General features: G+C 32.1%; 1 protein-coding gene across 1 annotated transcript in view; it reads left to right on the top strand.

Moving 5' to 3' along the window:
- LOC129226105 (U3 small nucleolar RNA-associated protein 6 homolog) overlaps nucleotides 1-27783 on the top strand; it is a 63854-nt gene that overhangs the window by 11293 nt on the left and 24778 nt on the right. Inside the window, exons 5-14 of the mRNA XM_054860701.1 lie at nucleotides 1716-1787; nucleotides 5531-5599; nucleotides 12564-12627; nucleotides 15096-15214; nucleotides 16218-16259; nucleotides 16335-16376; nucleotides 16992-17070; nucleotides 20289-20370; nucleotides 22342-22454; nucleotides 23445-23516. Coding sequence (XP_054716676.1) covers nucleotides 1716-1787; nucleotides 5531-5599; nucleotides 12564-12627; nucleotides 15096-15214; nucleotides 16218-16259; nucleotides 16335-16376; nucleotides 16992-17070; nucleotides 20289-20370; nucleotides 22342-22454; nucleotides 23445-23516 — 754 coding nt within the window. The remainder of the gene's footprint in view (nucleotides 1-1715; nucleotides 1788-5530; nucleotides 5600-12563; nucleotides 12628-15095; nucleotides 15215-16217; nucleotides 16260-16334; nucleotides 16377-16991; nucleotides 17071-20288; nucleotides 20371-22341; nucleotides 22455-23444; nucleotides 23517-27783) is intronic.

Here is a 27783-nt window from a genome sequence, read left to right as displayed (position 1 = left end):
GACACATTTATATATTCTTTGTGTTGTAGTTGCCTTACATTTTCTTTTTTTGAATTGTTATTGTTTCCTGCAATAAATAAAATAAGATTAATTATGGACAGTTAAGACTTATTTAGGGGTTTGTATAGATGTTTTAGAAGCTTCGTAGTTTTAAAAATTGGTTAGTGAAATGCTTAGAAATAATTCCTTAAGGTAACAAAATTCTTAATTTTTTTTTCTTATTTTTAAATTTCTGAAAATGAAAAATTGATGTTGTTGCAATTCAAATATTTGATCTAATTTTGTTGCTGGAACGGAAAATAAGAACTGGAGAATCTTTTTTTCAAAAATGTATGACAGCAACAAGAACAAATTTCATTTTTCACATTCAAACTAATTTTTCTTATGTTTTTAATGTAATGACTCTATTGGTTTGCTTATCTATTCTAATTGGAGTATAGATATGATAAATTTTAATTTTTTCATTATTTTAGTTATTTTTATTAAATTTTAAGTTTGTGTTAGTTCTAGAACAATTTCAGTGGGGGGGGGGGGACATAATGAAAGTATATATAGTATGAAAGAGATTCACATTTGAAGGAAGGTCTGTAAAGATAATTATTCGTGTAAACAGGGGTCGAAGTGGTCCTATATATCCTATATTTTCAAAAAAAGTATGAAAATCGTCCTATATTTCCTATATTTTCGGAAAATGTCCTATATTTCCTATATTCCTGCTTTTTTATCCAATTTATTTCTTTAAAACAACAGTAAATAAACTATCTGACTTCGGATATTTCGTCAAAAGTACGTGTGCAAACGAATTTCAAATTAAAAAAACGCAACTCACTAAATCCTGCAACAGGCATCTTCTCTCATTGGCTACAGCAATATGACGTCACTGTAGTGGGTGGGGTTTCGAGAACGAATTCTGAAGTTGGTTTTAGAATTTTGCGTTTGGCAACAGCAGTTTGTTTTGTTTTCCAGCGTGATTTTCGGTTTTTGTTTTCGCAGGTATATTTGTGTTTAGTGCATTTTCTGATCGGAATGTTCTAATAGTCTTTTTGCAATTTTTTCTTTTTGTGAAATTTTATAGCACAAAATATCTATATTTGTGCTACAAAGCATTGGTTATTTCCTGTTAGTTCTCAACACAAAGACGGTTTTTATTTATTTATATAAGCTATGTTTGTGACACTTCTATCCCTGCAAAAATTGTGAGTTGCTGTGCTAATTATCAATAAATTTCACTTTGTTCTTTTTTTTTTTTTGTCTACAAAGTACACTTTTTTCAAAAATTATTCTTTCAACTACAGGAAAGTCATTTCAGGTGTAAGTTATAATTTTGTTTGAGGGTTTTTTTTAAATAAAATCATTGATGAGAATAAATAAATAATATATATGTATTATATCTTTTTTCATAGCAAAACTATTCATATAATTTGTCCTATATTTTTTGTGGAAAATGTCCTATATGTGACAAGTCGATCACTTCTACCCCTGGTGTAAAACCTTTTAAACCAGAGCTGTACTAAATCGAGGAATTTGTGAATTCTTCTGAATTTAAAATCGGATGTCACTAGCACTAATATAATTACTATACAAAGGTAGAATAAAAACTTCACAAATGACAAATGTGATTGGTTAAAAAGCTATTCAGCTATTTTTTATTAAAACTGAATGTGCTAATGTATTACACGTCAATATGTTATTCGTATTATATCTGAAATTTTTAGAGACTGCTATGTGATTCTAAGAAAAAGGAGATTGACTACTCTATTTCAAGGAGGATCAATTCTTTATTTAAGGTAATTTATTTGTTTTTTGTATTTGAAAAGTGAATGACTTTGAATTTTTTACATCATTGCAAATTATAGATGTCTAACTGCAAATTGTAGGTTATAAAAAGTCATAATTATTTTTAATGTTATGTGTGTTAATTACTTTATTTGAAGTGCTCCTTTAATTAAAAGATAATGTACTGCACATCATTGAAATTAAACTAATTTGTTATTGCAGTAGAAGACCGTTATAACGCACACCTCGGGACCAGAGCTTTTGCGTTATACAGGTTTTTGCGTTATATAGATCATTTCACAAATTTTGAAACGAATGTTCAGAATATGTCTCTATATTAGCACTTCAGAATGAGTTTTATCTGCAATGAGTATTAAAGCACTAATATTACAATGAGTTATTCACAAATAAATATGTTTCACAATCAAAAGAAAGTGCATTATCCTGCACTTCTGCTAGCTTCATGGTTTGCATAACAGCTGCATTTTCAAGAGCCATCTGGTATTTTCTACAGGGGCGTAGCTAAGGGGGGGGTTTTGGGGACAAACCCCCCCCCCCCCCCCGAAAAGTTAGTCTCAAAAAAAAAAAAAAAAAAAAGAAAAAGAAGAGAGAAGAGAAAGAAAAAAAAAGAAGAAAAGGGAAAAATTCCAAGCGATTATACATATATATATTATATATGTATATATATATTTTATATATATATATATATATATATATATATATATATATATATATATATATATATATATATATATATATATTATATATGTATATATATATTTTATATATATATATATATATATATATATATATATATATATATAAGAAGTAACCCCCCCCCCCCGAAAGTCAGGTCTAGCTACGCCACTGATTTTCTATTTACTGTAAGTACTAATTTTCTCTTAAAAGCTTTGAATTTAGATGGAAATATGAAAAACTTGTTTCAAAATTTAATTTGTCTTACAATTTTTAGGCTTGCAAAGCAAAACAGAGGGATTTTTTAAATTTCAAAACATATTGTTTACTTCTGAAAAGTTGTGCGTTTTATAGAGAATTGCGTTATATAGGTCGGCGTTACAACGATCTTCTACTGCAATTTTTTTTAATTAAAGGTTTTTTTCATATCTATTCCTTTTGGGGGTTGTTCCCCAAGAGGAATCGATGCAAAGTGCGATATCATTTAAAAAATGGTGTCGCACTTTTTTCGTCAAATTTGACCCTCTTCATTTGTCACAAGGGGTCACATGTCATCTAATCCCCTCTCCTTCCTTTCACATGTCATGCTGTTTTTCGTAACCACCTTTTTATTTAAAAACATGGCGTATGTATCTATGTATGTACCTGTGTATGTATGTCCAAGTTACTTTTCCCGAACGGCAGTGAACTTGTAGAGTATTCTTTCATGTTAAAAAAATAAATAAATAAATAAAATAAAATATATATTTAATTACTTATTAAAATTAACATAAAATTAGATTGAGTATTTATTAATTTTTCAGTATCTTAACTGTAGCCAACATGATTGGTCCATTGATATTTAAATTAGCTCCTGGCTGTTGACCAATCAGGTGTTGGCACACATGTAACTGCATTTCCAACTGTTAGTTTTCAGCAACATGTTTTTATTTTTCACCCTGTATTCAGTTGCCTTTTATCTTGCAAGAAGCAAGTGGTGTTCATGTTAAATAAAAGATTTTTATAGAAAGGTTTCTATTCTCATTTGAAACAGATAAGTAACTTTGAATTTTTATAACAGAACTGACCATTGAACCAGGTATCGATGGATTCTTAATTTTCTTTTGTTTATGTTGGGCTATTTAACATAATCCTCCGACAATAACTAACAGAGGTATCACTTAAAAACTATTAATTATGCTACTTAGATTTCAACTTAAATCCCTATTTTTTGAAGGCTTTCCTCTATTTAAATTATTATTCAGTGCTTCATTTCAACTTTCTGTAACAGTGTTTTTATTGAAATTTGTAGCGTGAAGAAAATCATTGAGATGAAAGATCTGTTGCCATTTTTTTCTCGAATATGAACAAGTAAAATTTTGGCTGTTTTAAAGGGTTTTCCTGTAATCAGGGGATTTAAAATATTTACTTTTTGGTTATTTTTCTGCAATCTGCCGCAAAATTGTACTGATTTTTTTTTTTTTTTTTTTGTTCTTTAGTTTAAGCCTTCTTGTTGAGCACGTCACTTGACCAGGGATGAGATTTTTCCGGCTTTTTCTGTTGACTTTTAAAACCTTTCCTCCTTTTCCTCCTTTTTTGCCTCTTTCAGGCCTTATTTTTCTCAAAACTTAGGGGAAAAAAACGATTTTTTTTAAAATTTTCAGTCCCCGATTTCTTATTCTTTCTATTTTTCTCCTTCGAATCTTCATCCTCCGCGATATCTCCCAAAAACGTATGTTTTGGAATCGTGCCAACGATGTCAAGCACGTGCTGCGCCGAAAGTTGCATGCCTCGTTTGAGATTTCAATCTTTTTGCATCCTGCAAGTATTTCAATTATTTCTAATGTTGGGTGTGTTTTTACTATATGCTACCCTATATCTGCTTATTTTATTCATCATTTCATTATTTTTATTGCTTTAATTTATTTTTGAAAAAATGCAAAAGTCAATCAAAAAAAGTGGCATATAGCACCCACAGCCTCGAATTTTATTGAAACTTGGCATGGTTACTTTTTTTGTGTATTTAAGAAAGTGTAAAAAGTATCTATAGTGAATCTCAAACCGTTTAGGCTTTACAGCCTGTTAAAAGTTTTGAGATTTCATGATTAAATGAGGCGACTGCAAGTTGTTCCTTTGATTCCGAAATTATATTAGGAAGTTTTTAAGGACAAATTTTGGATTCCAATGCAAGGAAAAAGATAACCAATCCTTTATATACATATATATTTACTTGTTTTCAATTCTTACTATGAAAAGTATATTCTACCACATAAAGAAATTTTCGATTTTTCTCTCTGTTGTGAATTTTGACTTTATAAACAGACCTAATTTTAAAATTTATGTTCTCACTCGTTTAACACTATAAACTCAAATGTTTTTATTGAAAAAAATGTATTTTTCTCTAAAAAATATGAAAAATTGCCACTATTGTGTGATGCAGCCAAGATGGACCTCTGACTCCCCCAACCCTTTGTTCAAGAACTCAAGGGTTAGAAAGTGTTGCCTCTTTTTCAAAATTTAATTTATTTAGGAATAAACACTCTTGCAAAAAATGTTACAAATTGTACAAAATTATTACTTTTAATTAATTAAATATGTATTACCTTTAAAACTGGTAAAAATTAGCCATTTTTTTTATTGAATATTTGAATATCATGGCTTCCAGGTTCTATTTTGATGCGGTTTTGGAAATCATCCCTTTCACAAAATTTCTTTGGATATCATCCCTTTTACGAAATTTTTTTGGATTTCCTCCTTTTTGCTCTTTGACCACTCTCATCCCTGCTTGACATAACTTTTATTTTCTAGGTAGACCGTGCAAAGCCGGGCAACGCAGCTAATATTGTTATAAAATGTGTGATGTCGCACTTCTTGTTACCCCTTCTCTTCCCCTTGTCACAAACACAATTTCGCAACCCCCCCCCCCATAAAGGGTGACATTTGTAGACAGCTCATTGTTCATCTATTCCCGCTGCAAATGATATTTTAATGTTTAGCTGCTCTGTATAAATATTGTTTTCTTTATGAATTTATTTTTATGTTTTTAAGTTTGTACATAAGTATTATTATCATCTTGTAGATAGCTATATCAAAGTTTCCCGAGGATGAAAAATTATATCTTGATCAGATCCAGTTCTGCAAAAAAAGAGTGAGTATTTTTTATTCCTCTATTAGGTAAATTCTTTTCTGATTTTGCAAGCACTACACTATGCATGATATAAAGTATGAACAAGAAGTTCTGTCTAGAACTAGACGAGCCTACTTTCCCGTATACCCATACTACTTTCTAGTACCTGATCAATATACTCAAAAATAGCTAAAATCGCGAATTTTTTCAAACATATTTTTAAAATACTTTAAGCTGATTTCTAGGAATAAAATATTCCTCACTCATCTAAAAAAAATCGATGCGTAAAAAAAAAAAAAGCAGCAATTTTTAAACAAAGCAGCTAATACACTTTTTTCCAATAAAAAAATCTTTAACAGCTTTCAAAACGAAAAAATAATAATTAAAATTCATAAGCTCATTAAAATAAATACATCATATCAAAATAATAAAAATATCGTTTCTTTTTACCCTGTTGCCAAAAACAATTTTTTAAATGAACTAATGCACTTACCAAAATAAATAAAAACAATAAAATGTCAACTTAAAGAAAAAAAACTGAGCGTATGTACCTATATATGTATGCAGGGCCCAATATAGGCTGATTTTGCTACCGTTTTTCGGTACCTTCACAAAAATCTTGTTTTGCAATCGGTACTTTCACAAAAATCAAGTAATAAAATCAGGTAGCTTCACAAAAACATCGAAAATTTCACAAAAATTTGCATTTTAAAATATAAAATTTGTTTCTCTGTTTAAAACAAAATTTACTTATAACATAAAATTTTAAGCAGATTTATATGAACAATCGCTTAAATAGCAACATTTTTGTGGTATTTTAACTCATTTTTAGCTGTTTCTCGCCAAAGTGTGTTTATGCAATATTATCGCAATTTTTTAACGTGTTTTGGGGAACCGTTTTTCTCATAATTTCCAATATTGTACACAGTACATAGCCCATTAAGCTGAAATTACGATGGTATTTTTGGTACTTCTTAGGCTTTTAGCTCCCCCCCTCCCCAAAAAACAAAACCTGTTAAAAATAATACTAGATGACATTTACACTTTTTCAAACTTAAGTTACACTTGTTCTACTTCTCTTTTACAAAAATTAGGATACCTCTAAAAGTTCACAAAAAATGCTGATAAAAAAAAAAAAAACTTTCACAAAAAATGGAATGATGCAATACTTTCACAAAAATAGGTAGCGAGAAAAAAATCCTGGATTCTCCCCTGCTCTATTAGGTAAATTCTTTTCTGATTTTGCAAGCACGACACTATGCGTGATATAAAATATGAAAAAGTAGTAAAATGCCAGTATTGGGAAAAAATGGAAAAATTTATAAATGTCATTACCAGCATTGTTGAAAATTGGAACTTCATTTTTTGATTTTAAGTTTGAAGAATTGGAAAGCTTTAAAACTAAAGACATTAATTTAGTAACTGGTGTATTTCATTTCTATTTCTTTCCTATTGTTACAAATCCTGTAAATAGTAATTATTGTAGTAACGTAACCTGTAAATAGTTTCCTGTAATGAATATACAACCCCTTTTCATATGGCTAAAGTATACGACCCCCTATTTCCTTTTTGTTCATTGATAAAATTTGATAACGGTCTACTATGTTCCAGAAGCGTGTGGAATATTTGAGAGATTTCTTTTCGGTGTGTATATAAACCGTTACGCTGGATAAAGAGTTGAGTTTCGATTGAGATTTCGAACTGAGAGCGTATTTGCTCTGTTTATTGCGAGGCATTTCGCTGTGTTGTTTTCGTATTTGGAAGTAAATACGTGTGTAAACGTTGAGTTTACGGTGTTGTGTGATAATTGCTTAATTGCTGATGATTCATTTAGCAGTTGTTGACGATCTTTCCTGTACATAGTGTAAATAAATTTCCTGTGTTTTTATCAAGAACTGTGTCTTCATTTCAAGAAAGTGGAAGTCGCACCGAATCCGTTACAATATTATTCAGGAGCATGAACGGGGGGGGGGGGGGGGGGACCTATTGGCCCGGGTCTGAGCGTGAAAGGGGCCCAATATTTTTAAAACTAGGGGTGAAATGTAGATGTAAACAATATGGAGGGGGCCCAGAAAAGTCATTTGTGATGGGCCCCAAAATTTCTGTACACGCCCCTGCCCATATTCCAAAACATATGCATGAGAAAAAGAAATTGCATCACTTATATATATATATAGTGTTCACTCTAGAAATAAAAAGGGCAGGGTGCTGGTCTTTGAAAGGGGCACTTTTTGTTATAAAAAGGGCACTTTTTCAGCGCGGTGTCCCCCCAGCCAAGAACAATGATGCACCCCTCAAAAAGTACCGAGTCCCCTCTTCTCCAAAAAAATAAAGAGGAGAAATAACATCTTGAAACACCTTGTAAAAATTCAACTAGTGTAGTCTGCACTGACCCCCCTCCCCTCCCCCCCCCCCCCCCCCCCGATCGTCGCCATCACCGTCTTCAGTATTAAATATCATTATTTCATACGGAAAATGTATTTGTCTTTAGAAAAGGATTAGTCCCCCCCCCCCAAACAAATGTTTTCCACACTGCATAGGAACATTTAGATAATGCTTAAACTTGGCTTTGTGTGTTTTTCAACACTTTTCAAGCCTTAATTTTGACTACCTATCCTATAAATTCTAGGCATTTTAAAACCCCATGAATTTTTCAATTTAAGAAGAACAGTATTTAATTACTGATCTCCACTTCCAACCTAAAAAAACTGCCTAGTAATGTGCATTGTGCCATTATGTATTTTAGTAGACATCAAAATCATGATGAATGTTAATTCTCCTTTTTAAATATATTACACTTCAAACAGAATAACTAAATTAAAATACTGTGAAGTGCTTCAAAAATGCAGTCGTAGCAAGGTGCAAAACAAAAATAAGCAGCTCTGGTCAATCCGAAATTTTTTATCTCAAACAATTTTTGTGGAAATTATGTCAATAAGTTTTTTAAATAATCTGTTATACGAATCATATTCAAAGATAATAAAAAATACTTAGAACGAAACAAATTATTATTTTGCAGCAGAAAATTTCCTTGGAAAAGCGATATGTTTCCATTTCAAACGCTTTTTTTTTTTTTTTAAGTAAGGGAGTTAAAAATCCAAGGGGCGAAAAAATACCCTTGTATTTTAGCTCTGTAAGCTTTGTATTATTTTCTATCTAGGAAACAATCAGAAAGTTAACTTTCCAGAAACAGATGTGAAAAGATTGCTACACAATCACTAGCAATGCGCTAAAATTGCTAAGCCTAATTTCCACGTGCAAACGAAAAACGGACACAAAGGGCTGAAATGCTAGGAAAATGTCCTATTCCCTCTCTCATTGTTGATTCTCAGAAGATAAAGGATGGGGATGAATGAAACAATGATCTCTTCCTTCCCAAAAAGAACCATACCCCTTCCCACACTGTCAAAAAACCCACCTTCAGTTGAAGGAAGAACATGCCTTTGTTTCCTACCTGATAAGCCTGTTAGAATTCCTAGAATCTCATCCCTTCCCCTCTTTGCCTTAGTGTTTGCTTCCCCTTTTATTTATGGGGCTGTTTTCAGGGTGAAATTCTGGGAATAATGATAAGAAATGATCGTTTTTGCGGACGTTCGCTGGACAAGTAAAATTGCCCAGATATCGTGTGAGTACAAACGATGTTTGAGGCATCTTTTTAAAAACACAGGGTGCAATTTCCTTTTTTCTTAAAGGGCGGGGCGCATTTTGCGATCTAAAAAAAAGGCAGGGCGCATTCTGCTGATGTGGAAAAGGGCAGGGCGCTGCGCCCTTCAAAAACGGTCTAGCGGGAACACTATATATATATATATATATATATATATATATATATATATATATATATATATATATATATATATATATATATATATATATATAAAACTTTTTGTTGCAAATTTCAGTTAGTACATTTATTAAGTATCATTAAAGTTCAATTTACTGAGATTTAAATTTAAATTTGCTCAGTAATTTATAAAGAACTTTAAGATAACAGTAGTAATAAATATTATTATTTGGCTTCAGTTTTTATAATTTAGCCCTAAATATTTTTAGCATTAAAAATGTTATTATCAAGGGGTTCTTAAAAACAACGATGATGTCTAAATAGATGAAAAGCAATAGTGTAAGATTAAAAATAATAATAATAAAAAATCATAACTATTCCTTGGCTGGCCATCATTTCATTAGATAGATAAATTTAATTTGATGTTTCATAGCACACACACACAATTTTTGTCTGATTTGATCTTGTAAAGTAAACCATATGAGTTGAGTAAAATGAGGAAACCATTTCTGATTGGTTTTCTCCTGAGCAGGCTTGTTATATATTAATACTATTATTAAAAAAAAAGAAAAAATTATAAAACACCTGCAAATAAAATAGAAATTGAAAATTTGCAAAATTCTTGCAACTATCTTCTGTTGGTTCTCAATAAGTTCTACTTTTCTGACACATATTCATATACTTTAAGTACACTACTTTTAGTAACTTATTTTCAATCTTCACATAAAAATTGTAAAAGTGTTTCAATATTTTGTCGAATGTAAATGTTAAGAATAAATTTAAATTCTAAGAGAGCAAGAATACCTTTTAAATTTTGTCTCTTACTGAGCTATTAGAGGGTTCGTATGTGATTTGTTTTAGAAAATTAATAATATAGTTTAAATAATGTTTTGTAACCCCAAAAACAACTGTCTGCAATTTATTTCTTTTTTGCAATTTGTGCTATTTTAATATTGTTCATTTTACTTTTTATTGAAAATCTATTTATTTCTTTTTTCTTAAATACTATTTGTTTATTAATAGTGTATATGAGGCAGTGAGAAGCAAAGGGATTTAAGTGAACATTTTCAAGTTTTGAGTAAAATATCTTTTAAGATAAGGTCCTAGGTAGGCTTTCATTTTTTTTTTTTTTTTTTTAAATCATGCTGTACAGCAGTACCTACCAGGGCAACTAGTACTATCTCTTGCCCCAAGACAGAAGAGGGGTTCCCCTACCATTTGTACTGGTTGTCTCCAAGTTTTAATTTAGTCACTTACTTCCTTTTGCTTCTCATGTGTGTATTTAGCAACTAGTTTTTTCAATTTTTTGGTTCATTATCATGTTCACGAATATTATCATTGCATTTTCAATTTCTTATTTCGATATCCCTATAATGAAATATTAATAAATTTATTAAAGCAATAATAGGGAAGTTTTCGATTTTTCAATTTTATTTTTATATGATAGAGTAACATGTATGAACATCATAGGTGAAAAAATTTTTGCGATATGATAAGTAGTTTTTTTTAATTAATTTTTAAAGTTCGAGCACTTGTGACGTCAAATGGCACAGGAAGTGACGGTCATGCGCTCTTCCGATAGGGGAGTAGCCGAAGGACGTACATTCCACTTCGAAGACGAAACGTAAAAGGCTTATCTCCTCGCATTTAACTCCCTCGCGTTTCTGGAATATGAAACCTCTCACCCTCTCGGAAATATTCGAATATCCTCACTGATGTTACTTGAGGAAGAATATTTAGATTGTGCTTTAACGAATCCGGCCTCCATAGTGTGTTCAAAAGGATTATTGAATTTCTAAAAAATAAAAATATCAGCTCGCTAAAATGTCCGTAGCGAAAACAAGGGATCTTCGGCGGAAGGCTGCCCATGAGTGCCCTGTGACGTTTCAGAAAAACGCACTTTTGCGCGTGGATTTTTAAAAATTCATTAAAAATCAATCACAGTGTTTTAAAATTCGGCGATGGTGAATTGTTTAGTTTTGAGGGTCAATTAACAATATCCAATAGCCAAAATATGAACATTTAATAGGTTGCAACTTCCCTATTAGGGGAGCAATCATGGCTGAATTTTTTTTCCCTCAAAAAAGCAGGCATAAATAATTACATTTTCATCTAAAACTGCAGTAAAATTATAAATTTTGATACATTTTACCAAAATTCTTCGTCAACCTGAGAATGACCCTGATTCCAACCGAAATTGCTTTGAAAATGGTTTGTGATTCCAATAATAGTCGCATAGGACGCAAGGACTTAACCAAAAATGTTTTAAGCAAATATTAAACAGCTTGTGTTTGCATCCAAAATCTGAAATAAGGTGAAACTAGGTGTCGTCACATCAGGGTTCAAAAATATCATGATATTTTCAAAAATTTTGAAAATATCGGACATTTTGTTATATATCAGATATTTTGATATCTATCTGATATTTTCAGTTAGCATAAACTAAATCCTGCAAAGTAGTAAATATATCCTCGAATCACTCTTAATTTTCTTACATTATAATTACAATATGTAGACTTAAAATTAAGGTTTCTTTCGTTGTTTATATCTAATATTTCATTTTACATTTTAATCAATTTTAATGGAGTTCATTTAGCATTGGATGTTTTGCTCATTTTTCTTTTCTTCTGTTAACTACTTTTACAGTTATATGATTCAGAAACAAATAATATGCATTAGTCGGTGGAAAGTCATGAGAAATTTTCTTTTTTTCTGAGCAACATTTGGTATTTAATTAGGCATTTTTAATAAGAATTAAAACTGGTACATTAGTAATAATTTTATGAACGTAAAATAAAAAGGAATATTGTACTACTTTGTTATATTAATTATGTATAACACATCATGAAAATATAGTACATAACTTATTGGTTATTTTTAATAATAAATAAATGAACAATATTACTATGATTAATATAATTTTTATATTGAAAGTACCGTAGTTCAAAAAAATAAATGTCGAAAATATCAAAATATCATGTTATTTTCAAAATAATTATGTGGTGATTACTTGTATCTTAATAACTCTGTTTTTGAACATTTATAATTGCAATCCTTTGTTGCTGTTTCAGCATATTTTATTCTTTCTTGAATGCAAATAAATTTTTAAAACTGGTGTAGCAAAAAGTATACTTTTTCTTTCATGTTACTTATTGTATTGCTATTACTCCACGAATTTTAAACAAATTCTTTTGTTTCTTTCAGAAAATGCATGAAACCATCAGTTCCTTGTACACCAAGCTGCTTCGAGTGCACAGCCAAAATCCCAGTAAGTTGTAGTTCAACTTTTTAAAAGAAATGTTTTAATATGAAATTGCCAAAGTGAATTTCAAATTGGGTTATTTAAGTCTTATATGATGTTCCTAAGTCTTAGCACAGCCCCATCCATGCTTGTTTCAGCTGTAAGAGTCAATAGAGAGCTGTTTCCTTTGAGTGAGGTTACTTGTTAGAGGGCAGAAGTTGAACATTTCTTGAAACGTTTTGTTGCTGCAGTTTTTGTTAACATTTAATCAGTGTCAGAAAAAAAAAAAAAACTTTCAAGTTTTCCATTTTTCTTTTTTTGCAACAAAATGCATTTTATTTCACCTAGTATTTTTGTTATCAATGTCTAAGATTTTAAAGATCTCTCAGACACAAGCACAGATACAAGGGAAGGATCATGGGGGTCATGACCCTCACCCAAACTGTCGACTATTGTTATCCATGCACACGTTGCTCAAATACTTAATAAATATAAAGCAATTGCAGTAATTATTTCAATAACTAACTTTTCAATTCTTTAATTGTTTTTAAAAGTAAATATTTAAAATACTACTTTCTTTCGTCGATTATCTATATATATAAAAATGAATGTTTGTCTGTATGTCATCCATGAACTCAGAAACTACCCGGCAGATTTGGCCGAAGCTTTCACCGTTTGTTATTTTTGGTACTGGGAATGTTTATGGACCCGTTCGAAAAAAATCTGATCTTTTTTATTCCAATTTAAGTCACAATCCATTGGATAAATACGAATAAAAAGAAATTAATTCGCGTGAAAGATCTCATTGATAAGAAGCCATTTTTCTTGAGTTTGAACAAATAGATTCATTCTTTATGGCTTTTCATGCAACGGGGGGATTTAAAACTTTTTGTATTTGATATTTTTAGCGATGGATTGATCTTGCAAACTGCGTGAGTACAAAATTTGAGTAGAGTCACTGGATACCTGGACTGATTATTATGAAAATGGCTATATATATGTATTTTTCCACGGAGAAAGTGCATCATAGGCTCATTGAAGCCACTCGGGACCAGGTGGCACTGCAGAGTAGCGACTTCTGCCCCGTTCAACCGATTGTTGTGAAAATCAGTATAATGATGTATTTTTTTGTTGGCGTAGCAACGCCCGTCGGGTACAGCTAGTAAATTAATAATAACTATATTTGGGACAAAGCTAACTTGGCAGTACACTGATCATCCTAATCATCCGATCCTAATCGTGGCATTACAGCTCTGTCCGGTTAGGCTTGCCCCAACTGTCCCGTAGCCTTATTCCCGGCCAGTTTGGTGCTTTTTATGGACACCCAAGCAGTTTCTGAAATTATTCGTACCTGAAACTCATATTCTTCGGCATGAGACCCCCTGAAATGGTAGTTTATTTCCACCCCTGCTCTGGTTACTTTATCTTATATCTTTAAACGAGCAATTCTTGTGGGTATGTATATATTTCTTATCTCGGAAACGGCTCTAACAATTTCGGTGAAATTTTGGATTTAATTGTAGTTTAGCATTCTAATTTCATCTACATCAGTGTTTTTTCTGTAAAAACGCGATTTTTTACAAAAAACAGTTTTTTAATATAAAGTTTAATTAAGTTAAGACTTGAAGTAAACTGTGAATTGACGCATCAGGCAGACGATTTGCAACCATAACAATTAAAATATGTCTCTTCTCGCTTTAAAATTTTAAACTTGCTTAGGGTTGCCAGGCTTGGCTGATATTAGCCACTTTGGCTCATCCACTGTGTAAGTCGATGTAAGGCTTTTTTTTAAATTTTTTTTTTTTAAGCAAAACTATTGCTTGGCCGTCTTATTTTATTTACTTATATCCTTTTTTTACACATCAAATAGTTTTATATGTTTTTTTTTTAAAATCACGCATCTAAATTTTATTTAGAAAAAACATATGTCTAGAGACTTGATGTTTTGTTAAGACAGTTGTTATCATTTGTTGGAATGGTTTGTGGGATCATCAGTTTTGATGGATATCATGCTGTATGTAGCATTTTCTGGCGTAAAGTGACCAACTACACTAAAAGTACTCATTCAAAAAGAAAATTTAGGATTGGGATAAAATCGTGAAACGCATCATAGCATGAAAGGAAGTATTAGGTTAAAAACCGATTTCACCATAGCAAAACTGGCTCCAAGGTCAAAATATTTTAATTACCGACAAGAAAATTGTATAGCGGAAACAAATGTAACAGATAGCGTAAAACAAAATGTTGATTTAATTACATTCAGAATCTTCTTTGTTTGGTACTTTAGTGTTATAAGAAGGTCGAGTGCTTAATATTTTGTTAACGTGAAGCTTTTCAAGAATATTTGGAAAAGTATTGAACCTTAAAGAAACACGAGTTTGACAAAAAAAAATAATTCTTTTAAAGCCGAGCGAGGCTCGGTCGTCCAGGTACTATAAAAGAAAGCAGATGGATTGGAGGCAAATAAATTATAGAATGATATTTTCCCCCTTTAGAACTTTGGGTGATGGCGGCCAAGTGGGAAATGGAGGAGAGCCACTCCCCGGATAATGCCCGCACCCTCCTCCAGAGGGCAGTGCTCATGCTTCCAAATTCTGACCTTCTGTGGCGAGAGGTGAGCCTTCTCTTTCCAAACTCTTTTCTGTGTCGCTCGTGTAATTTTTTTGATAGTATGCAAAAATCCATGAATTTCAGCTTTTGTAGTTATTGCTTTTGTTTCAAGTTAAGAAAAAATAAATGAAAAACCTCTTTGAATTTGTACAAAAGACCCATGTTTATAAAAAAATAACTTTGCCCTATTGCTGAGCTTGCTATTTATAATCTACTGTTTAGGAAATAATAAGCATTATAGTTAACCAATAGCAGATGTTTATAGATTGCTACTGAGTTTCAGAAAGGCTGTGAAATAACACAAGCTTACTTTTCTTCTTGCAAGCAAAAGAACACAACATTATTTTCAGTGCACTACCTATCTTACTGCATTTTTTTTTACACTAGTATTGGATTTTTTTTTTTTAAATTGCGATTATTTTTATGTTATAAAGTAAATTAAATTTTTCAAAAATGTCTTTAAAGTTTTAGTTTGAAAATATAGATGCTTTATGTAACACATTATAAGCTGCTAAATCATTGAAACAGCAAGTACTAAGACCAAGAGAAGGCAGTTGATATCAAATAATCTTGTTGATGATAAAACAAAATTTTGAAGAAAAAAAAAATTGCTTAATTTTCTATTCTTAAAGGTATAAGTAGTTGTTGGAGGCTTCATAGATACAGGCCATTCTTTTTTTTAAATACAGACCAGATCTGTAATAACAATAATTCAGCCAGAACCAGTCCCAACTGTAGTATTATTGAATAGTTGAATTCATCTGTTGAGTAAATTCAATTATTTGTTGTGTCATATTTTTTCTATTGTTTTTTTAAATCTTTGTTGGAGGGAGTTTTAAAACATTTATTCTGTAGTTACAAAAGTGGGATCTGAAGCATCAGTATGTCTTAATAAAATTCTTTAATCTTTGCAACTATACTTATACTGTGTACATAATTCTGAGTTTGAGTTCATACACTCATTGTTTTAATAATACAACTTTTGAGAAATACTTTTATGTTTTCAGTATTTCCGAATGGAACTGATGTACGTGGGACATGGTGAGTTGGTATCTTTATTCGCTTAGTGATTTTTCTATGTTCTGCCGTTCGTTCCATGACAAAAATCTCATTTTATGTTCCAGATTCATAAAAGAAGGGAAGTGTTGAATGTGCACCATATGAAAGTGAGTAGATATTTATCTTAAATTCAATAAAGTGATTACTTTTTCCTGTTCATTTACTGTCCTTGACTAGAGATGGAAATGGTCAGAAATTTTGGAAAACCATTTTTTTTTTCTAAAAAGGTTTTTTTTTTTTTTTTTTTTTTTTAACTCAAGGAAAAAAAAAATTGAAAATTTTAATATTTCTGGCTCAAAATAATGTGTACAGCAATTTACTATATTTAAATTTCAATGCTTTTTTCTGTTTTAAAAATTTATATTTAGTATCCTACATGAAAACATTTGATAATTGTCTTTGCAGTTTTGATTTGTTGATTATAATTTTTTTGGTACTCACAATGTTTTTTTTTGGGGGGGGGGGGGGGGGGGGGGGAGGGGGGAGGCCATGTCTGTTATTACGTTATATTTCTTGCATTTAGTTTCTGTTGTTTATTTTTGGGTCATTCTTTCTGCATTTTTACCTTCTTTCGTGTTCTCTAACATTTTAGTTGATTTAACATTTTTTGCTTATTTTGATAATTATTCATTGTTCTGTGTAAGTGACATGTTTATCAGAAGATTTTTAATGTGTTGTTTTGGTTGTGATGCATTGTTTCTATCTTCTGTTGCTTGTTTCAGGATTCTGAAGAAAATGATGCTGTGCTCAGTGGACAGGTTGCAATTGTCGTTTATGACAAAGCTGTGGAAGAAATTGATGGTATTACCCATGTTTTGCTTTACCTGTATTTACAATCTGTTCATTTTTATCCTTAAATATTTATGTGATGTCCAGAACCCTGATCTTCCTTCACTCTCTCTATGTGAATCGGTGTTCGCTTGGCAAATAATACAAAGGTTAGTCTCCGTTCTATGAAAAAGATTTCACCTGGTGAACTTCTCTTTCAGACCTTCCAACTGAACCTTCCCCAGCTGAATTCTCTTAGACCTTTCAAGTTAACGGAGACTAACTACCCTTTTTGTCAACAAGTGAGCACTGATCCACATGGAGTGAAGCAAATGGCACTAAATGGAGGAAAGTTGTTTTTTCCCCTCATTTTTATTCTTTTTGCTGCGTGTTGTTGTGAGGCACCCTTTCTGGGTCATCTGTTGTCAATCTTTGGGCCATGGTGGCCTGATTGGTAAGGAGTTAGACTCATAATAGGGAAGTTGCAACCTATTAAATGTTCATATTTTGACTATTGGATATTGTTAATGGACCCTCAAAACTAAAAAATTCACCATCGCCGAATTTCAAAACACCGTGATTGATTTTTAATGAATTTTTGAAAATCCATGCGCAAAAGTGCGTTCTTCTGAAATGCCACAGGGAACTAATGGGCAGCCTTCCGCCGAAGATCCCTTGTTTTCGCTAGGGACATTTTGAGCGCGCTGATATTTATATTTTTTAGAAATTCAATAATCCTTTTGAACACACTATGGAGGCCGGATTCGTTAAAGCACAATCTAAATAATGTTCCTCAAGTAACACCAATGAGGATATTCGAATATTTCCGAGAGGATGAGAGGTTTAATGTTCCAGAAACGCGAGGAGTTAAATGCGAGGAGATAAGCCTTTTACGTTTCGTCATCGAAGTCGAATGCGTGACCTTCGGCTTCTCCCCTATCGGAAGGGCGCATGACGTCACTTCCTGTGCCATTTGACGTCACAATCGCTTGAACTTTAAAAATTAATTTTAAAAAAAACTACTTATGGTATCGCAAAAAAATTTTCACCTATGATGTTCATACATGTTACTCTATCCTATAAAAATAAAATTGAAAAATTGAAAACTTCCCTATTGGAGGATCCCTGTTTCGAGGTCGACCTTTCGAAGATCCTCCTTGTTTGCTAATGGTGACCAGGGCACGTTAAATATGTGGCAGTCACTTTAAGTCCTCCAAGTTCCCATTGCAAAACTTCCTTAAGGGGGGTGCTGGGTTCAGTGTTGCTTAGTTCCCAGTCTGAACTAAAAACAGAACTGTCCTCAGGGCCCCATAAAACCACGCTTGTTTGTGTGTGTGTGCTCGAGCTGCTTTGTGAAAATATGTGTGGCACATCTTCCTTAAAATGCTAATGAAAAAGTCAGTATTTCAGAGCTGTGTAAGAAACAGAGCTTTCAGCAAAGGCAGCACTTCCAAATGTAAAGGGGCTTTGCCCCCTCACTTTTCAGAGTTAAAACTCAGTAATCAATTGAAAAATGAATTTTAAAAATTTAAGTGGCAAGTCTTCAGTGGCCATCCGTCCCTATTTATGATGCCATATTTCTCATATTGAGGAGTTATTTTATCAATAACATTAAAAACCACAGCTATAGCCTCATTTTTTGTGCACCAGCTGCCTATGGCTTTCAGCAATATAACACATAACCTGTCAGCCTTGTAAGACTAGTTAGGATCTGTATGGCCTTCACAATGCTGCCAGGTTAGGTTTGCCCTAATTATATACACAAAGCTCATTGGCACTGCTGGGAATGTGCTGGCAAACATTTCCTTCTCCCTTCAATTCCAAAACTTTCTTTTTTCTTGTTCAGGGTTCTTTTGGTGAACGGTTTATGGAGTTTGGGGTAGTTTGGTTAGTAGTTCTTCAAGTGAAGCTGTCGTGAGAAATTTGCAACCCTGATTCCTCAATCTAGACCTTGTTGACTTGCCTTAATATGCTGCAAATGTTATACAATCAATCACTTTACAATGTTGGATAATTGATGAATCACACCAATACCTGAATGTGCAGTATTGTGGGTTATTTGATATATTTGTTAGCAAATATTGTTTTTTTATCATCTTTTTTGAGCAATCACGATTGCTTGTTGTTCTCATTTGACTGTTTTGAATTCCTATCATTTCATTTTCCCATTAGCACCCGGCCTCACGATGCTGCTCCTCTTGCAAAAACAGTCTCCAGGTTACGTTCTTATCCTACACACACTCATGCCTGCACACAGACACATAAACACACTCCTGCATTCATACACACACATATGCCTGCATACACGCACACGAATGCCCACACACACACGCCTATACACACAGCACGCACACTCATGCATATATACATTAGGGTGTGTCTTATAATGCACTTTTTAAAAAAGTTTTGAATTTCTTATGGGGCACCCCTTTAATTGCTTCCTTTTGATGAAAAAATACACACATAAAAGTTTCATAGAATTTGAACATAATTTAGGGGGTGCTACTAGGGATTACATTCATTGTGAAAAAATGGTGTAAAAATCAACTCTTGACGTATTTTTAATCAACACGAAATTAGGTTGGTTGGATTTAACCTAACACAAATACCTATTTCCTATATATACCAGAAAATAATAAGCATTTCATGGTTGTCATTTTATGTAATAATGTCAAAGAAGCATTTGAAAGTTCGGTAATGCCATTCATATCACAGGTGTACACTTTCGGTCTTTTACATTCAGCAATATTGTAATTTTTCTCTTTGTTACCTCCATGTGACAATACAAACTTTTCACTGATTGCTACTTATTATCCAGACTAAATAAATAAATTAAAAAAAAAAAAAATAATAAAAAGAGAGAGTTGACAAATTTTTCAGCAGTGGTAGCACCCTCTAAATATTATTCAATTTTTATATTTCATATATGAGAATTTTTTTTTCATCCAAAGGAACAAAATGAGAGGGTGCCTCATGAAAAAATAACACCTTAAAAAATAAGACGCACCCTAATATACATACACACACACGCACCCACACACATGTGCCTACACAAACACACACATTCGTACACACATACGCTTGTGATTGCGAAAAACATAATTTGAATTCAAGATGCCAAAAATTCAAATATATATTTTTTTTTTTTTGCATTTTAAGTTCAGCTTTTTTTTTTTAATGAATAAATTGAGGCATATCTGATGTACCAGTTGAGTCAATTTTGCTTTCCTGACGACTTTGTTCTCTCACAGATGTGGACTTTGCATTGTCGTTCCTGCAGATTTGTTTTGATTTTGACTTCACTGCCAAGCATGTGGAGTACATTTTGAATGAGTAAGTTATGTGTTCAGCTTTTTTTTCTACTCTTGGTTTTTACTAAATATCAGTGTGGTTATCAGTCAAGTATTTAACTCATGTAGTTAATTAGGAAAATAAGGGATTATTCTGAATCAATTCAACTGTCAATAAATTTTTCAAAGTTTTTTTTTTTGCAAATTTTTAATTATTTTTCTGAAATTCTCTTTTTTTTTAAATTCATGAAAAATTTGATACATGAATGCACACAATGTTAGAAATATGAAATAAATGTTCTAACAATATGGAATTAAGCGAGTGAAAAAATGTACTATTGGATTTATAATATTTGAAAAGCGAACTGCTGCATTGAATGTTTTAAGGGGTGTTTTAATTTAATTTAATTTTGGGAGAAGGGTGCTCTATTGTTTTTTGGCTTATAAACACCCCTGTTTTGTTTGAAAGATTTTTAACACATTAAAATATCTCAACAGTAACAGCCCAAAACAGGGGTGCTCACCTTGGGGGGAGGGGTCATGTTGCAGACCGCGGCATTGAAATTTTTAGGGGGCTTCTTTTGAGAAATATTTTTATCTTTTTTGGGGGCTCTGGCTTTGAAGTGGGTCTTTGTAATATTGAGGGGGGGGGGGGGGTCTCTCTTGGCTGAAAAGCAATTTTTTAATGGAGCAATCATTAAATTTAGATTGATTTGATTCTTGAGGAATTTTTTTTTTTTTTTTAAATATGATTATAAGCTTTAATATTTTTGTATTTAAATTTATAATAAAAAAAAAAATGTTCTTATTGATTTTGAAACCAAAACTGTAATGCAATAAGAATAAAATTTTTACATTGAAGCAATTCATGAACATCTCCATTACAGCATTCTAATGCCTAAACATGCTAATGGAATGTATGCATGTGATTTTATGTTACAAGGGACCCATTTTTTAGCGCTGAAAATACCTTTTGAGTGCATTTTTCCTCTTCAGATGTATTTTCATCCTGGAACTTGCTTTTTTCTCTTTGAAAAGATGCTTTTGTATAACCCTAAAGCAGGTGTGTTGAATCATTTACAAGTTCACCCATGTTTTTTTTTATATATGGCTGCATAATGTTGTAATACATAAAAATTGTTAGATAAATTTCATTACAATGATTTTTGAGCGGAAGGAATCTTTTCCCTTTCATCCAAAATCATCGGAGCTTCCAACTTCCTTTAAGGGAGCTCTGAGATGTCAGTCATTGACATCATTGAGTACTTAAATAAAAAAAATTATGGAAACAACAGGATCACTTATCCCTCAAAGGGAAAAATTTAACTTTTAAAAGACAATATAATGCAAGATTTCTGAAGTAAGATATGTGTGGGGGGAAAACATTTGTTGGGGGAATATATTGTCTGTCTAATACACGTGTAATGCAGTGTTTTTAAAGTGTTTAAGGTTACAAATACAGTAGAAGACCGTTATAACGCACACCTTGGGACCAGCGCTTTTGCGTTATACAGGTTTTTGCATTATATATATCATTTCACAAATATTGAGACAAATATTCAGACTATATCTATATATTAGCACTTCAGAATGAGTTTTATCTGCAATGAGTATTAAAGCACCCATATTACAATTAGTTGTTCACAAATAAATATGTTTCACAATCAAAAGAAAGTGCATTATCCTGCACTTCTGCTATCTTCATGGTTTGCATAACAGCTGCATTTTCAAGAGCCATCTGGTATTTTCTGTTTAATATGAGTACTGATTTTTAAATTAAAAGCTTTGAAATAAGATGGAAAGATGAGAAACTATTTCAAAATTTAATTTGCCTAACCATTTTTATTTTTGCAAGAGCAAAACAGAGGGATTTTTTTAAACTTCAAAACCTATTGTTTACTTCTGAAAAGTAGTGCGGTTTATAGAGAATTGCGCTATGCAGGTCGGCGTTATATCGGTCTTCTACTGTAACTTATTTGATACCTGAATCTCATGTTATTTTATTTCCTTCCAGTGTTCAGCGGAGGTATCCAAACAAAGAAGAAACATTGGATGCCCTTGCAAAACGACCCCTCATCAATTTACAGGAACAGATTGAAAAAGGGAAAAAAGAAGGACTCAAAAAGAGTGAGTGTGATGTAGCTATCGATGTAGCTAGAGATGTGCTTGATGTAGAAACCAGGGGTGCAGAAAATTTTACAGGCCTGAAATTTTCAGGAGACACATAATTTGTCTGAGTTGCCCTTATCAATTAATAATGTTTCCACTCAATGATAATTTTTATTCTCTAGTAATGTATGAGGAAACACTTAATCCATATTTGTAATGCCTTTCAATTGTTGAATTTATTTATTTATTTCACTTTAACAAACTGCCAAATGGCAACACCTCATTGTTGAAATGTAGAAGACGCACGAGATCGTGTTCGATAGATTTTTAATTAAAGTTTAGCAGTGACTTCTGGAGGTGTAACAACATTATGTGTGATGTTAATTAAGTTTGATTGATTTTTATAATCAGGGGTGATTGTGTTCCGGTATTTTACCGAATTTCCGGTATTTTCGGACGCATTTCCTGTTTTTTTATGTCCGAAAATACCGGAATTACGTTTTTTTTTGTTATGCTTTTATCTCCCTACCTCCGCAATTTTTTAAAAAATTATATAATACTCATCAAATATACCTGCAAGAGCCTTAAGATGGCCACCTATCCCTTGAGATGGACAAATAAATGTGAAGATAATTTGTATAACACCAGCTCAAAAGTAACTTTGTAACCCCATTAAAAATTTAATCACATGTACACACAATATTTTGACTCAGAACTATTTAAAACTATGGCAAAGGTGCACTTAAGTAATAAGTGGTCAAAGATTTTTTGATGAACTCACAATCACCCCTATATAATGTAATGGAGTCTGATTTATACACGAAATTAGAGACTTGGTTTATACCTTCCCGACTCCCACATGCCCTAAAATTCCCTTTATAGCGATTCAGTCACTCAGCACTCCTGGGATTAACCTAAATTTTTTATTGCTTTAAAACACAGTGGTCACATATAACTACTAATCAAGGATGTTGTAGGTTTTGAACATCTTTCTCCTTTTTGTTTTAGAAGCTATCTTGCAAAAGATACACGATGAAATCTGCTCCAAATATGATGAAGCTGTGGAATCCCAGCCTACAGGTATGCTTCTTATTTTTGATTAAAATCATTTTCTTTTCTCATCCATTTCCATAGCTGACTGCTCTCCTGATTCATTGCCTTCTATGAATAAAGTAAATATCTCCCGAATTTTCATCAAAGCGTCAAAATTCTCCAAAAGAGGGATTTTTCTGAAGTTGAAATTTCAGGAAAAATCCCTATAGAAAAGCCATCCTTATTGCAAAAACAAAACCTTTTCATACACAAGTATGAAAATAGAAAATGTTTGATCATTTTTGCAATATTTTAAATTTTTGCAATATTATACTTGGGTTTTTCAATAGATGTATTTCAAATAAATCTAAAGAAGTTGTTCTGCCCTTATATAGAAGTTTGGTAAGACCTCATTTGGAGTATGCTGTTCAGTTTTGGTCTCCTTATCTTAAGAAAGACATTAATGTATTGGGAAGGGTTCAAAGGTGGGCTACAAGGCTAATAAATGGACTTTCCCACTTAGATTATGATTCCAGGCTTAGAAGGCTAAAAATGTACAGTCTCGAGCAAAGAAGAGACCGAGGGGACATGATTCAGCTGTTTAAATTTATTAAAACGAAAGATGTTATGGGGCTGAAGTTTAGCACTGAAAACAGGACAAGGGGTCATCGTCTTAACTATTCAAATCTCGGGCTAACATGGATATTAGGAAAAATGATTATTGTAGCAGGGTGGTGGAACTTTGGAACAGCTTGCCTGAAGAGGTGGTCATGAGCAAGGGAGTAGACAGTTTTAAGAGGGCCATTGATCTTCACTGGGGATTGTAAATGGACTAGGACCAGTCTAGCTGGGCCCAGAGCCTGTTGCTGGTCGTCACTTTTGTATTTGTATTATCCTCCTTATTATTATTTTTTTTAAATATAAACACAATGCTAAGCACATTTTTGTCTGCTAGTGCTAATAGATACTGCTATTGTATTTAAAAAAACCCTCTGCTTTGATACAAGGTATGCAAGGTCTCTATATTTAAAGTTCCTCTTCGAAAGGAAAGCTACTGAGCAAAATGTCATCAGACTAGGCAAAACAAACTCAATAATATGCTGAGAATGCTTTTCAGAATATGTTCTGCAGGAAAAAGATATTCTAGTAGTATTCCTCCGAATTCAAATTTTAGCTAATGATCGAAAACTTCCCCTTTTTTTTAAAAAGTAAATAGTTGACAAGTTGTTAATGACTTTCACACTCCCAAATTTTGAGACCTTCATCCTGAACTAATCAAGTATAAGTATCCTGATTTTTAATTAGAATCTGGAATTTACATTTAAAGAGAGTTGTGAATAATTAGATTCCTTTAAAAAATCTCCACTAAAGCAGGGGGGGGGGGGAGACGAAAGCTTGAAAATGAAGAAAAGTTGCTGAATTAGAAAAAGGGGAAAAAAAATAAATTAGGAACTCTGTTCCTTTAAAAATTGCATACACATCTACAAAATTTAATATTTAGATTGAAATTATTTGAAAAAAAAAAAGAAAAATAAAAAAGCTTTAACTTAAAATGTAAGCATGTTCATTTAATTTTCCTTTTTTCTGTTTTCACAGTAGTATATGGATGCGTTCCTTGCCAAATCGATTAACTCCTTCAGATTTCAATCCTTTTGCGTAATTTATTTATTATTATTTTTCTTAGATATTTCGAGGGACTTTTCTTTTCCGTTTTGTTTCAAAACTAAAGTAAAACTTCAGTTTCAAAGAAAGAACTTAAAAGTTTTTTCTTTTCAAAATTGAAATTATAATCCTTTTCTATCCTGCAAATATTTCGATTAGTTCTAAATGTGGAAGTTATTTTTATCATATTAGCTTAGAATGCTTTTTAGCCTACTTTCCCAGTAAAAGTCGGAAAAAGAAGAAAAAAGCATGAAAGAAGGCTAAATGCATCTTGAAAATATTACAAAAAACCAAGAAAAAGTCAAAAAAAAAAAAAAAAAAAAAAATAAATAAATAAATATCGAAAAATTAAAAATTGGAAAATAGGGTGTTGAGATGGGGGGAAATGTCTGTCTGTCTGTCCCCCCCTAATAACTTTTGAATGAATAGTCCGATTCGAACAAACTTTTTTTTGTTCGAAAGATATCGGCGAGGACACCTCATTCCCATATTTCACTTTTTGATTTGAACTATTTTTTGTTCAATTTTGAACAGTTCAAAAAAACTTAACATTAGCACCCACGGGGAAATTCAATGCAATTCCGAACTGTGAGCCGAATTTGCTTCAAACTTTGTAGGAAAACGCTTTTGATGAAAAACTTGTATATAAAATATCTTTTTGATCTGAACAATTTTCCGTTCAATTTTGAACAGTTCAAATTCCTTAACATCAGCGCTTACGGGGAAACTGAAAGTCAATGTAGATTCCGTACTTGAAGGCGGATTTACTTCAAACAAATTTTGTTGGAAATAGCTCTTGACGCCAAACTCCAGACTCCGACTAATGTGCCCGACAATTAATCAGACTCCGACTCCCCGACTTCGACTCCGACTTCATGGCTTTGTCAAAAATTTATACACGGAATACAAATGACTGACTGCGATTCGTGGATATTCGACTCCGACTCCTTTATCCCAAAATGAGATTGACTCCGACTCCGCAGCTATGGTTTTAACTGTGAAATATTTATTGTTGGTTTGACTTGTTTTTATTTTCACGCGAAAGTTTTAATTTAAGTATTCAGTTTTCGGTGGATAAACTCGGAAGTCATTTATGTTTCTACATAAAGATATGCGCAGACGATTTTTTTTTTTTTTGACAGTGAAAATTATTTCTTTAAGTTGACATTTTATTGTTTTTATTTATTTTGGTAAGTGCATTAAGTCATTTAAAAAAAATATTTTTGGCAACAGGGGAAAAAGAAATGATTTTTTTTTTGATATGATGTATTTATTTCAATGAGCTTATTAATTTTAATTATTATTTTTTCGTTTTGATCAGGTACTAGAAAGTAGTATGGGTGTACGGGAAAGTAGGCTCGTCTAGTTCTAGACGGAACTTCTTGTTTACTTTAATTTATTCTTAATGAATTATTAAGAAATCTTTTTTGCAGACTGAATTTGAATGAAATTAGCACTTTTGTTTGATCATCATTTGGAAAAAGAGAAAACATTAAGATTAAATATTTATTTCAAAATTTCTAATGAGATATTTGGATGCCTCACTTGGCAAATTGACTAATCCCATAAAATAAAATATCAAGAAAAGTGATGAAGAAGATGGTGTTAACCATGGGAGTAAATAGTACCTTGTGTTACATTTTCTGCAATCACGTGGGCAGAAATGTACTGAACCCAAACTTTAATATAAATTCACATGCTAAGCATTGATAGAGCGCTATTAAAACAGAAATGAGGATTTTTTTGAAAAGTGCCGTTAATCGATTTGGCAAATAAGACATCCATATGTGTATTTGCATTAACAGATGTGTGTAGTACATTGTTTTTATATTTTTTAAAATATATAATTTTCTCTTTTGTTATAATTTACTTAGTTTTTTTTTTAATGCTATTTTCTTTTGTGAGGGGAAGGAAAGGTGTGTCTTATCCCCACGTTCTCCCCCCCCTCCACCAAAAGCACTTGCTACATTTCATCATAATCAGGGTGGCGACAGATCAGGGAAAAGTCAGGGAACTTTATTGATCCGGGAAATAATCAGGAAATTTCGAAAAAATAATAAAAATTCAGGAAAAATTGATCAAATGAAAAAAAAAAATTTTCTTTATTGCTTTGCTAAATTAAATACCCCTTTTTTCCTGTGCATTTTCCACCAATTATTTGTTAAAAAAAGTAAAATTAGTGATGAGCGATTATACACTAATGCATATTTGTGCGCCTTTTTTCCTCAAGGTCAAAGTATTGAATCTTAAGTTATCAACCACAGGATGAACTTCCTAAGCTTCTGTGTCTGCAAAGTTGTTTATTTTACAAAGCCTGAAGTTTTCTGCCACACACTCCATGCTATGTAAAATAAACAACCCGTTAGGCAAAGAGGAAGCGGTCATTAATGACTTGCCTCCTTTGCTTTTACTCGTTGTCGTGAAGTTTTTAGCATACAGTAATCGCAATTTCAAGAAACAATCTTTGTCTTTCTAAATTGGTACTGCTAAAAGCTTAAAAGATATTACTTGGCCTTTTTTGATTTAATTGCTAAAATTGAACGTTAAATGAAAATCAACTTTGTTTTTTGCTATTGTATTATTCGCTGTCGCTCAGATTATAAGAAGGGTGTTTTTTTTTTTCAGGACTTTAAAAATTATTTTATTTTAAAAC

This window comes from Uloborus diversus, chromosome 7 (assembly GCF_026930045.1).
Source record: "Uloborus diversus isolate 005 chromosome 7, Udiv.v.3.1, whole genome shotgun sequence".
NCBI lineage: Eukaryota > Metazoa > Arthropoda > Arachnida > Araneae > Uloboridae > Uloborus > Uloborus diversus.
Note: the sequence above shows the minus strand (reverse complement) of the source record. Positions and strands in the feature narration are given on the sequence as shown.